The 11,869-nt window shown below is 46.3% G+C and overlaps 1 protein-coding gene across 1 annotated transcript in view; it reads left to right on the top strand.

The window, feature by feature from the left end:
• The window catches only part of myo1eb (myosin IEb), a 19,462-nt gene extending 7,593 nt beyond the window's left edge, over positions 1-11,869 (top strand). Inside the window, exons 3-27 of the mRNA XM_082552717.1 lie at positions 1-73; positions 154-248; positions 326-413; positions 1,077-1,166; positions 1,251-1,382; positions 1,452-1,586; positions 1,662-1,794; positions 1,890-2,086; positions 2,167-2,247; positions 2,393-2,479; positions 4,357-4,443; positions 7,078-7,245; positions 7,331-7,416; positions 7,853-7,934; positions 8,037-8,242; positions 8,321-8,465; positions 8,639-8,753; positions 8,837-9,006; positions 9,165-9,310; positions 9,498-9,644; positions 9,935-10,092; positions 10,170-10,244; positions 10,321-10,510; positions 10,619-10,782; positions 11,019-11,869. The exon at positions 1-73 is cut by the window's left edge and continues 17 nt beyond it. Coding sequence (XP_082408843.1) covers positions 1-73; positions 154-248; positions 326-413; positions 1,077-1,166; positions 1,251-1,382; positions 1,452-1,586; positions 1,662-1,794; positions 1,890-2,086; positions 2,167-2,247; positions 2,393-2,479; positions 4,357-4,443; positions 7,078-7,245; positions 7,331-7,416; positions 7,853-7,934; positions 8,037-8,242; positions 8,321-8,465; positions 8,639-8,753; positions 8,837-9,006; positions 9,165-9,310; positions 9,498-9,644; positions 9,935-10,092; positions 10,170-10,244; positions 10,321-10,510; positions 10,619-10,782; positions 11,019-11,095 — 3,127 coding nt within the window. The 3' untranslated portion in view covers positions 11,096-11,869. The remainder of the gene's footprint in view (positions 74-153; positions 249-325; positions 414-1,076; positions 1,167-1,250; positions 1,383-1,451; positions 1,587-1,661; positions 1,795-1,889; positions 2,087-2,166; positions 2,248-2,392; positions 2,480-4,356; positions 4,444-7,077; positions 7,246-7,330; positions 7,417-7,852; positions 7,935-8,036; positions 8,243-8,320; positions 8,466-8,638; positions 8,754-8,836; positions 9,007-9,164; positions 9,311-9,497; positions 9,645-9,934; positions 10,093-10,169; positions 10,245-10,320; positions 10,511-10,618; positions 10,783-11,018) is intronic.

The raw sequence follows: 11,869 nt of genomic DNA, 5'->3' as shown, positions 1-11,869 counted from the left end.
GCTGATCTCTGTGAATCCGTTCAAACAGCTGCCGTATTTCACCGAGAGGGAAGTGGAGCTTTACCAGGGCGCGGTAAGACTGAGCGGCCAATCGACAGACAAATACAAACGAAAAACAGACAAATAGCTGATTGAATGCCCCGCCCCCGACAGGCTCAGTACGAGAACCCCCCCCACATCTACGCACTGGCTGACAACATGTACAGAAACATGATGATAGACAGCGAGAACCAGTGTGTCATCATCAGGTAGGCGGGGCTTAAAGCTCCCTTCAAACAGACTCTTTTCACAAATGTGTAACGTGATGTCTGTCTTTGCGTGTCAGCGGCGAGAGCGGCGCCGGAAAAACTGTTGCTGCCAAATACATCATGAGCTACGTGTCCAAAGTGTCCGGAGGAGGCGACAAAGTTCAGGTCAGAATCGGAGGCCATTGATTGGTTGACATAAAGGTAACACTGCCTCACTGCTCCACCTTGTGGTATAAATCGTTTTTGCACTTTGTAGTTTATCTCGACACTCATCGCTGCTGCTGTGCTGGTTTGAAACATTGTTTATGTGACGCTCAATTCAGTTTTATTTATACAGCACTAAATTACAACAACAGCTGTATCAAGGTGCTTTATATTGTACGGTAGACCCCACAATAATACATACAGAGAAAAGCCCAGCAATCACATGACCCCCTATGAGCAGCACTTTGGCGACAGTGGGAAGGAAAAACTCCCTTTTAACAGGAAGAAACCTCCGGCAGAACCAGGCTCAAGGAGGGGCGGGGCCATCTGCTGTGATTGGTTGGGGTGAGAGAAGGAAGACAGGATAAAGACATGCTGTGGAAGAGAGACAGAGATCATTTTATAATAACAATTCTAATAATTAGTAAACGTTTATTCAAAGTGTTAATTTTAATTTAATAAATCGGACATATGTTAAGATTTCATTTTAAATTAATTTCTTCACCTTTTGCCACGTCGGGTCTTCCTTAGTTATATCAGAAAACGGCTGATTGTTTGTGTCAGCTGATAGTCACCATGGTTACAGATGATGTTAGCGATGCCACCCTGTGTTATCACCTGCAGCACGTCAAAGACATCATCCTGCAGTCCAACCCTCTGCTCGAGGCCTTCGGAAACGCTAAAACCGTCCGCAACAACAACTCTAGCAGATTTGTGAGTATGATAGCACACAGATACTTTGGCTGCCGCCGCGCAGATTCATAGACGCCCACAGACACGCCGCCCTTATCCCGACAGGGCAAATACTTCGAGATCCAGTTCAGCCGAGGAGGAGCTCCTGATGGAGGCAAAATCTCCAACTTCCTGCTGGAGAAAAGTCGAGTCGTCTCCCAGAATCAAGGAGAGAGAAACTTCCATATCTACTACCAGGTACTGCAATATGTGCTGCAACGTGTACTATAACTGTTAACGGAAGCTAATGCTGGCCTCTGACTTCAGCTGCTGGGAGGGGCTACCACAGAGCAGAGGGAGAACCTCGGGGTCACGACCCCTGACTACTACAACTACCTCAACCAAACGGGAACCTACACGGTGGAGGACGTTAACGACAAGAAGGAGTTCTCGGATACGATGGTCTGTATGCGTGTGTGTGCGTGTGCGTGTGCGTGCGTATGTGTGTTAAAGTGTGTGTACCTGTGTGTCTCTCAGGAGGCCATGTCAGTGGTCGGTCTGTCTCTGGAAGATCAGGATTCAGTTCTTCAGCTCGTCGCAGGAATTCTCCATCTGGGAAACATCAGCTTCAGAGAGGAGAACAACTACGCGGTGGTGGAGAGCCAGAACTGTGAGAAAGCCCCTGACACTGCAGCATGACACTATTGTTTGTTTTGTTTGTTTTTTATTACCACTTAAACCAATAAAATCTTGTCTCCTCATCAGTCCTGGCCTTTCCGGCCTACCTGCTGGGGATCTCTCAGGACGGTCTCTGCAGTAAGCTGACCAGCAGGATTATGGACAGTAAGTGGGGTGGGAAGACCGAGTCCATCTCGGTGACCCTGAACACCGAGCAGGCCTGTTTCTCCCGAGACGCCCTGTCCAAAGCGCTGTACACCCGACTCTTCGACTTCCTCGTCGATGTCAGTGCCTGCACACAGCCTTCACACTTTGTTCTGCGTTCTTTAACTGCTGCTCATTCACCTTCCTGTTTCTGTGTCAGTGCATTAATAAAGCCATGCAGAAGGAGCAGGAGGAGCTCAACATCGGAGTCCTCGACATCTACGGCTTCGAGATCTTCCAGGTACAAACACACTTCCTGTCTTAAGCCACACCTTACAAAACAATAATAAACACACTTTAACAAACTGGTCCCGTTAGATTGTTCCTGCTGATTTGATGATCAACGACTCTGATTCTTGATTAACTTTTACTTTTTTGTTTTTTAGCAAAATGGTTTTGAGCAGTTTTGCATCAACTTTGTGAACGAGAAGCTGCAGCAGATTTTTATTGAGCTCACGCTGAAGGCTGAACAGGTGACGTTGTTCTTTTTTTAATAAACTGTTGAACGCTTGGTGCACAGGTGACATACAATTATTCTGGGATTAGATTAATTTTGTGGTTGTTACTAAGTTTGACTGATTCAGCCTGACTTTGAAACTACATAAAATATCAGTGGAAAAGAGTTAATATCACATGACATTACAGGTGTTTATTGGACAAATCTTGATCCAACTATTTTCTGAGATGATGAACTTTGTCTTTGTTACTTTTGTGCGAGGAATCCAAATAATAATCCTCCAGCTTCCTCCCGAGTGACCAGCACTGACTAAAATAAATCCGTCCATCTTCTTCCACTTGTCCGGGGCCGGGTCAAGGGGCGGGAACTTAAGCAGACAAGCCCAGAAATCACTCTCCCCAGCCACCTCCTCCAGCTTGTCGAAGGGAACATCAAAGCGTTCCTACGCCAACCGAGAGATATAACCCCTCCAGTGTTTCCTGAGTCCTCCTCCTGGTGGGACATGCCTGGAAAACCTCACCCAGGTGGCCCCCAGGATGCATCCTTGTCACCACCTCAGCTGGCTCCTTTCGATGTGAAGGAGCAGCGGCTCTACTCTGAGCCCCTCCCAGATGGCCAAACTCCTCACCCTATCTCTAAGGGAGAGACCAGCCACCCCTCGGAGGAAGCCCATTTCCACAGTTTGTATCCGCGATCTCGTTCTTTCGGTCGCTACCCACAGCTCGTGACCATAGGTGAGGGTAGGGACGTAGATCGTCCGGTAAATTGAGAGCTTCATTTTTACACTCAGCTCTTTCTTCACCACGACGGACCGGTGCGGCGTCCGCATCACTGCAGCCGGCGCACCAATCCGTCTGTCGATCTCCCGCTAACTTCTGCCGATGAGATTCTGAGAGCACTGATGTGAAAGCCTTCCACCACTTGGCTACGAACAGAATTGGTGACAAAGGGCAGCTCTCTTTGCTCCTGCAAAGGTTGTGTAAGGGTCAAATGGCCCGTAGAAGTGAGCCAGACACCACATACTCCTGTGGGCTGGGGTGGGTATCCTAGTATCCTCTCGGCTTGGTGCCTGTATGTTGGGGTTTCTCCCAGTGAACGAAGGGGTTTGTTCCCTGCACCTTCCTGGTGGGGAACGGGTCCTGACTGTCGTCTGTGCTGAATGACAGTTCGGAGTACCTGGTCTTCTTGGAGTCCCTGGGTGGGGTGTTTGAAGCTGCTCCACCTGGGGACTCTATATTACAGCGAGACCTGGAGGCGTGTGACTGGGAGGAACGGTGTCCCAGATCTGAACCAGCGCTGTGTTTTGTTATTGGACTTCTGTGCAAACCACAGTGTGTCCATAAGTGCACGTGGCACCAGGACGTCCTAGGCCGCAGGTTGATGATCGATTTTGTAATCGTATCACCAGACCTGGACCATATGTTGTGGACACTCGGGTAAAGACAGACACCAGAGGTGAGGGGAACCACCAGGCTGAAGAGGGAGTCGTATTGGGCGTGGTTAGCCTGTCGGACTTCGGAAGCAGCTGATCGGTACTAACAGGCCAAGCCAAATGTGGCTCGGGCAGTGGCTGAAACAAGAACTCTGGTGTGGGAGGAGTTCAGAGAGGCCATGGAAAAAGCCTTTCAGACTGCCTCAAAGAGATTCTGGCAAACCGTCAGGCGACTCTGACATCAGGCAACACTGCTTCACTGAGTGAATGCAGAGTCATTTCCCTACAGGGGATTAATAAAGTATACAAAAACCTCAGGAGGGGAAAGCAGTGCTCCGCCTGCTCTGTGTGCGGGTGGAGCGCTGCTGACTTTGACTGATAACATTGTCGGACAAACGTCAGGGACCTCCTTTAAATAAACAGACTAAATGTGAAGCCGGATGTTGCCGTTATGTCTGCAGGAGGAATACGTACAGGAGGGAATCAAATGGACTCCCATCGAATATTTTAACAACAAGGTGGTCTGTGACCTCATCGAGTCCAAACTGGTGAGTTCGCAAATCACTGAACACAGCTCTGATAAATTTAACAAGTACTCCTCTCCATCTCTGTGTTTTTATTCTTGTACAAACATTACTGACATTAATCATTTGTTACATCATTAAGAACTGCAGCAGGATTTACGCTCCATCTTGAGGGTCAGTTGCCCCCCGAGTTGATTCTGTCTGACAGAGGATTTAGCTCCTCCCACTTTAACCCCACCTGCCCTTTAAGCTAATGTTTTTTGTCATTAGCCATCTTCTGGAATCTGGATAGGGCTGAACGATATATCGCATTTGCGATAATATCGCGACATGATCAAGTGCAATTTTCTAACCGCAAAGGCTGCGATTATACTCTGGACATGTCCAAATTCATGGGCTGCATCCTCCTGAGGCCGCATTTGTAGACCGATTACGTCACAGCGACGCGCCGAAGGCTGTCCGAGAACGGCACAACTCCCGGCACATCATTTTCAGATCACCGCGGAGTTTCGCTGCTCGGGTTAAACGTAATATAAATAAGTCACTTAGACAACCTACAAATGTTATTGTTGGGCTTTTTTCAGTGTTTTGTTTGTTCGTGAGTAAATCGGTTTGGCTGAGATTAAAGTTATTAGATTAGATAAAATAAAACTTTATTAATCCCCCGGGTGGGTTCCTCCTTGGTTTTCACACAGCTGACTAAACGTCAAACAGAAAACTTATTAAACAGAAGTATGAGACAGTCGAGAATTTACACCAGTGTCTGGTTATATTTTAGATAGCAAGAAGCAGACGGCCGAGTTTATTAAACTCCACCGAGACAGCGGTGACGCTAATCAGAACTAGACCGTCCAATTTCACGCCTTTAAACTTTAAAGGCGTGTTTGTGTGTGTGTTTATACAATTGCTATTATGTTTGCACTTTATGTGTAATGTTACTGACTGCAGAGATCAGTAAGATGTGTGTATTTTTTATTTATTAGTTTTATTTATTTAATATTATTTTTTAATTGAATGACTGTCTAGTAGTTCACAGATGTCGAAAAACTGAGTGTGGTAAAGCCACTGATTTTGTTTATGTATATTTCTGCAATCTGCACATTGTACTGACTTTCATTTTAATGTTTACACCAGGGTTCCTTGTCAGCACTTTATGCTCAGATGTTTGTAAGCTAAAAATAAACTATTGTGTATGTTCAAATATACTGTTGTGATTGAAGAAGTTAAATAAAAATGTCAGTCATCAATTCATGCATCACCTCATGTCATCATAACAGAGGTCTGTCTTCCAGGAAAGAACAGTTTAAAATTAATGTAATATAGTATTGGCCATAATATATGATGTATTGCTTGTCTTTGTTTAATAATACAGAAGACAAATACCTTAAAAAATAATCGCATATCGCATCGCAATCGCAATATTGGGGCAAAAAATCGCAATTAGATTATTTTCCATAATCGTTCAGCCCTAAATCTGGAGAGGGGTGGCCTGCTCATTTTATAATACTACTGCAATTTTTACTCATGTAAAGGATTCCTATCAAAGTGTGCGGTCTGTTAGACTCAGGGACCCTTCAGACTTCTTCATGAATGTGAGCCAAAACTGCTTTTAAATACTCTACAACAAGTAGGCCTGCAGAGCGAGAGCGAAGTGCTCTGATAGGGTGATATGGTACTACAAGGTCATTAAGATCAGATGGGGCCTGATTATTTAAGACCTTGTATGTGAGGAGCAGGATTTTGAATCCTGGATTTAACAGGAAGCCAAAACAGGAGAAATCTGCTCTCTTTCTAGTCCCTGTCAGGACTCTTGCTGCAGCATTTTGGATCAGCTGAAGGCTTTTCAGGGAGTTTTTAGGACATCCTGATAATAATGAATTACAGTCGTCCAGCCTGGAAGTAATAAATGCATGAACTAGTTTTTCAGCATCACTCTGAGACAGGATATTTCTAACTTTAGAGATGTTGCACAAATGGAAGAAAGCAGTCTTACATATTTGTTTAATATGTGCATTGAAGGACATGTCCTGGTCAAACATGACTCCAAGGTTCCTCACAGTGTTACTGGAGGCCAAGGTAATGCCATCCAGAGTAAGAATCTGGTTAGATACCATATTTCTAAGCTTTTCAGGGCCGAGTACAATAACCTCAGTTTGATCTGAATTAAGAAGCAGAAAGTTAGCGGCCATCCAGGTCTTTATGTCTTTAAGACATTCCTGCAGTTTAACTCATTGGTGTGTGTTATCTGGCTTCATGGACAGATAGAGCTGGGTGTCATCAGCATAGCAGTGTAAATGTATGCTATGTCTTCTAATGATGCTGCCTAAGGGAAGCATGTATAATGTAAACAGAACTGGTCCTCAAATATTACTCTCACTTTTGTATTTATGGTGAAAGTCGAGTGTTTTTAATTGAGTATTCGTGGGCGTTGAGTTTTAATTAACAGATAAAGACATCTGCTCTTTACAAGCTTAAAAACAGTGTGTGGCTCGTTTGGCTTGTTTGGTCTCTTGATGCAGCTATGATATTACCTGAGTACAGGTGAGATTTCTGCTGCTTGTAGGAGCTGAACTCTCAGTTTTGAACAAACTATAAGTCAGACTATATAAAACCAAATTCAAACAGCTGTATTTTCAGTGAACACCCTCTGTTTTGCAGAATCCTCCTGGGATCATGAGCATCCTGGACGACGTGTGCGCCACGATGCACGCTAAAGGTGAGGGGGCGGATCAGACCCTGCTGCAGAAATTACAGGGACAGATTGGATCTCACGAACACTTCAGCAGCTGGAACAAAGGATTCATAGTCCACCACTATGCTGGAAAGGTCCTCACCTCACCTGTATACCTGTCAGAGTTTTTAATGACCACATCTGTCTGTGTTTACTGACCGCACCTGTGTCTGTGGGCAGGTGTCGTATGATGTCAGCGGGTTCTGTGAGAGGAACAGAGATGTGTTGTTCAATGACATCATCGAGCTGATGCAGAGCAGCGAATTGTAAGTACTCTGTGCGTGGATGTGGGATGTTTTAGGAGCCCCTGATGCAAAACTGCAGTGAATAAACGCGTCATCTTTGTCAGGAATCCTGTTGTCAGCAGACATGGGCAGTGTTACTGTAATCTGATTACTTTTTTCAAGTAATGAGTGAAGGGTTTAACATTGCAAAAAAGTAATTAGATTACTGTTACTTTCTCGTTAGCACGCTGTGTCACTGGGTTACTAAACCGTGATTTTGTTTGTGAGAGAGTCTCATGACAGTGACGTAAGCGCGTGTGGCGTCCATGGCAACAGACACGTGCAGATCAACAATGGATAACATGGAGAGAGTACAACCATGCAGCGTTCAAAGCGTGGAAGTAATCACATTACTAAGCTGTGTGTGTGTGTGTGTGTCTCTGACACAATCCCTTCTCTGTGGTGTGTTTGTGGGCAGTCCGTTCATCAGAGCTCTGTTCCCTGAGAACCTGGAGGCTGAGAAGCGAGGGCGACCGACCACCGCTAGCAGTAAGATCAAGGTGAGAAAGCTGGAGGTTGGACCTCCACTAAGAATTAAAATGACAGTGAAATAAGCAGCTTTGCCAGGTGTGGTTCTCAGGTGTGTGTTCGCTGCCCTCTAGAAACAAGCTAATAGTCTGGTGCAGACCCTGATGAAGTGCACCCCCCACTACATCCGCTGCATCAAGCCCAATGAAACCAAACGCTCCCGGGACTGGGAGGAGAACAGGGTCAGACACCAGGTGGAGTACCTGGGCCTGCGAGAGAACATCAGAGTCCGTCGAGCTGGATATGCTTACAGACGAGTCTTCAATAAGTTCCTGCAGAGGTCGGAGGTCAATCATGGTTAGGATATTTAAGCTAATGGGACGAAGTTAAGGTTCTAACTCGTACTGCCGTGCTGCAGGTACGCCATCCTGACGAAGGAGTCCTGGCCTCAGTGGAGAGGTGATGAGCGTCAGGGAGTGCTGCACCTCCTCAACTCGGTCAATATGGACCAGGATCAGTTCCAGCTGGGGAAGACCAAAGTCTTCATCAAAGCTCCCGAGTCGGTAAGAAAAGCTCAGCAAGTGGTTTAACTGCAATCAGGAACGCTGAGATTCAGCACGCCTGAGGTAGAACCTGGTACCGGGTGTCGGCGCTGTGGTCCGCTGTCACCCACGGTCATCTTGGCCTGTCAGGGCCTGGCTCCGTTTGTCATAATGGTGTCGCTTCCTCTCTCCAGCTCTTTCTGTTGGAGGAGATGAGGGAGAGGAAATATAACGGGTATGCTCGTGTCATCCAGAAGGCGTGGCGCAAACATGTTGCTGTTCGCAAATACGTCAAGATGAGGGAGGAAGGTAAGATTGTTTTTGATAGATGGGTTAAAAAAACTCTGAATCTGAGTTTGTTTTCAATAACTTTTAATTCGTGTTTCCTCTAGCCTCTGATGTTGTGCTGAACAAAAAAGAGCGCCGCAGAAACAGCATCAACAGGAACTTTGTGGGTGATTATATCGGGACCGATAACCATCCTGAGATCAGACAGTTTGTCGGCCGCAGAGAGAGAATTGATTTTGCTGACGTCGTGGTGAAATATGACCGCAGATTCAGGGTAGGAACCCAACCTAAAAGCAAAACCACAGGCCTAGATCTGGTTCTGTTCTCCTGTTTGAACACGTCCTCGGCTGGAGAGTGTTTACCATCATGTCTGATAGAGTCCCTGAATATTTCTTTCCTCTTGGAAATGTTGCTTTTTCTGTTGTTCCACAGTCCGTGAAGAGAGACCTTATCCTGACACCAAAGTTCCTTTACATGATTGGTCGCGAGAAGGTGAAACACGGTCCAGATAAAGGTCAAATCCAGGAGGTTCTCAAGAGGAAGATTGAGATCAACAAAATCCAGTCTGTTTCTCTGAGGTATACCATCAGAACTGGGAAAAACTACAATTAGAACCAAAAAATGACAGCAGAGCCAGATTAGTACTTTCCACTGGGTCAAAAAGTAGAACTGGAAATAGAAACATGAAGCTATTAGAAGATAGCAATTGTTGTATAGCATTCAAAATATTACTGCCTTTCTCTGACCTACCTTTCTGTTTGTTAGCACTCTTCAGGACGACTTCTTCATCATCCATGAAGAGGAGTACGACAGCGTTCTTCAGAGTGTCTTTAAAACTGAGTTTCTGAGTCTGCTGGTCAAACGTTATGAGGACAAAACGCAGAGGAAGTTGCCACTAAAATTCAATAACCTGTAAGTTTTAAACACGATCTGTCGTTCTCCAGCATACCTCATGCACTGTATTTAAAAGTGAAGCTAGCCGCCATGGCCTCGCCCTTTGGCCACCCAAGTCTCCTGATGAGCATTTTCACTGTTGCCATTTTGGTGTTTTGAGACAAGCAAGGAGTCAAACTGCACAACCAATGAACGTAGTTCCTGCACTGAGAAACCAACACTTAAACCCAGGTTTAACAATGAGTCATCAGATCTGACCGGTACTAACCAAACACTGCCTCTATCTCTACACTTCTCTCTCCGTCCAGCCTGGAGTTTAAGGTGAAGAAAGGTGGCTGGGGTCCGTTCAGCTCCTCAGGATCCAGACAGATCCAGTTCCAGGTGGGTCAGGGTGACGAGGCAGTCTTGAAGCCCAGCGGAAAGGTCCTGCAGGTCTCCATCGGACCGGGCCTGCCTAAAAACTCCCGTAAGTTGTGACTTGACTTAGTCACCAGCGTAACCTCTTGTCCACTCGGCATTACTTCCTGTCTGTTTGTCGTCTAGGTCCCACCCGGAAAGACAACCGGAAGAGCCGCTACATGGGAAACCGTGCTCCACCCAGTAACCAGCAACACTCGGGTATCAGCAAAAACCAAGTTTCAGGTGTTTTCACGACTTCTTAGAAGACTCTTTTGACGTTTCTTATTCTCATCAGCATCTCGCTCCAGAGGGAGTGGAGCCCTGAAGGAGGGCAGCGCCTACTCCAGAGGCTCGTTGCTGAGACAGCAGTCTAGCATGGAGCAACCTACCCTGCCCCGCCTCCAGAACCAGCGTCGCCATGACAGTCGTCCCCATCAAAACCAGGATATGGGCTTTATGGATGTTCCCGATCAGGGTGCCGCAGGGTGAGACCGCTTGGAGTGACCCAGTGTTATGAAATAACTGTGGTCACCAGTATGACCAGTAAACGGACCATCTGTAAATGACTAGTAATCCCTGTTTCTCACCTGTAGGGTACACCGGCGCCGTTCAAAGGAGGTGAAGCCTCCTCCTGGAGCGGGTCGACCCAAACCGAAGCCCCGAACTCCTCACTGCAGAGCTCTGTACGCCTACGATGCCCAGGACACCGATGAGCTTAGCTTCAATGCTGAGGACCTCATTGAGATAGTCACTGAAGGTAGTACCCATACCCCACCTTGTATTGATGTTACTAGATATCACACACCTTGTTAAACAACATTAAATGTAGTTGCACAGTAGTACTAAAACAAAGAGGGATTTTTTTCATCCAGAATCGTAGTTCCCACAAGGACCGTGCACGGTCGCGTAGTTCCCACAAGGACCGCGCACGGTCGCTTAGTTCTCTTGCTTACCTGAATGTTTGTCCTACGCATTGTTTTTCCATTTCCACAGATCCATCTGGTTGGTGGTTTGGTCGCTTGCGGGGCAGAGAGGGGATGTTCCCTGGAAACTATGTGGAGAAGATCTAGACCTCGATTCCAGGGGTCAGAGGTACCAACCTGCTGCTGCAGCTGGGGTCATAGGTCATAGGAGCTTTCAACACATTGGTTGAGAGCTAAAAGGAGGCTGACTGCTGAAGATGGCGTGCTAACAAACAGCTGCACTGTACCCAGAGGTGAAAGGTCAGGGTGTGGTGTGCCGACATGCTGACTCCTGGACTCCCAATGTCCCATTAACGCTGCATACAGGTTACATGTCCCCATAAAACTTCGTTTTCACAGTGTCCTCGTGTGACTTCAGTCTCTGATCATCTCAGGTGGAGCCCCGTATATCTGACAGTTAATTGATGTCCTCATTCTGACACACTGCATGTGCTAGATTTTTAAATTCCAGTTCAAAGACCTTCCATCTTTCTGGTCTACAAGAGATGGAGTGAGAGGAGGGCAGCAGGAGGCTGCATCACGGCTTAGAGTTGATGGTTAACCAGTGTTGTACAAAAATGTGAATAACTAGTTTAGCCAGGTAGTATTCATGAGGCCGGTCAGTGAGGACAGCAAGGTTTATTCATCTGAAGTCCATCCAGTGCCCCCTGCAGCCTGCAGTGTTTATTACAGCCCTGAAATAAAACAAAGTGAGCACAGTGGCAGATTTAAAGCCCTGTACAGTATTTGTCATTAACAGAGCAGATGAACAGACCCTGAACGTCACACAGGAGCTTTGATATACAAATAAAGGTATTTTATTTGTCTCATCATTAAAACGGAAATATTTTTTACCTGAAATAAACAGATGTAGATGATCAA

The sequence above is a fragment of the Aulonocara stuartgranti genome, assembly GCF_965226115.1.
Source record: "Aulonocara stuartgranti genome assembly, chromosome: 11".
In the NCBI taxonomy this organism is placed as follows: Eukaryota; Metazoa; Chordata; class Actinopteri; order Cichliformes; family Cichlidae; genus Aulonocara; species Aulonocara stuartgranti.
The sequence above is the reverse complement of the archived record's forward strand: the minus strand, read 5'-3'. Positions and strand labels throughout refer to the sequence as shown.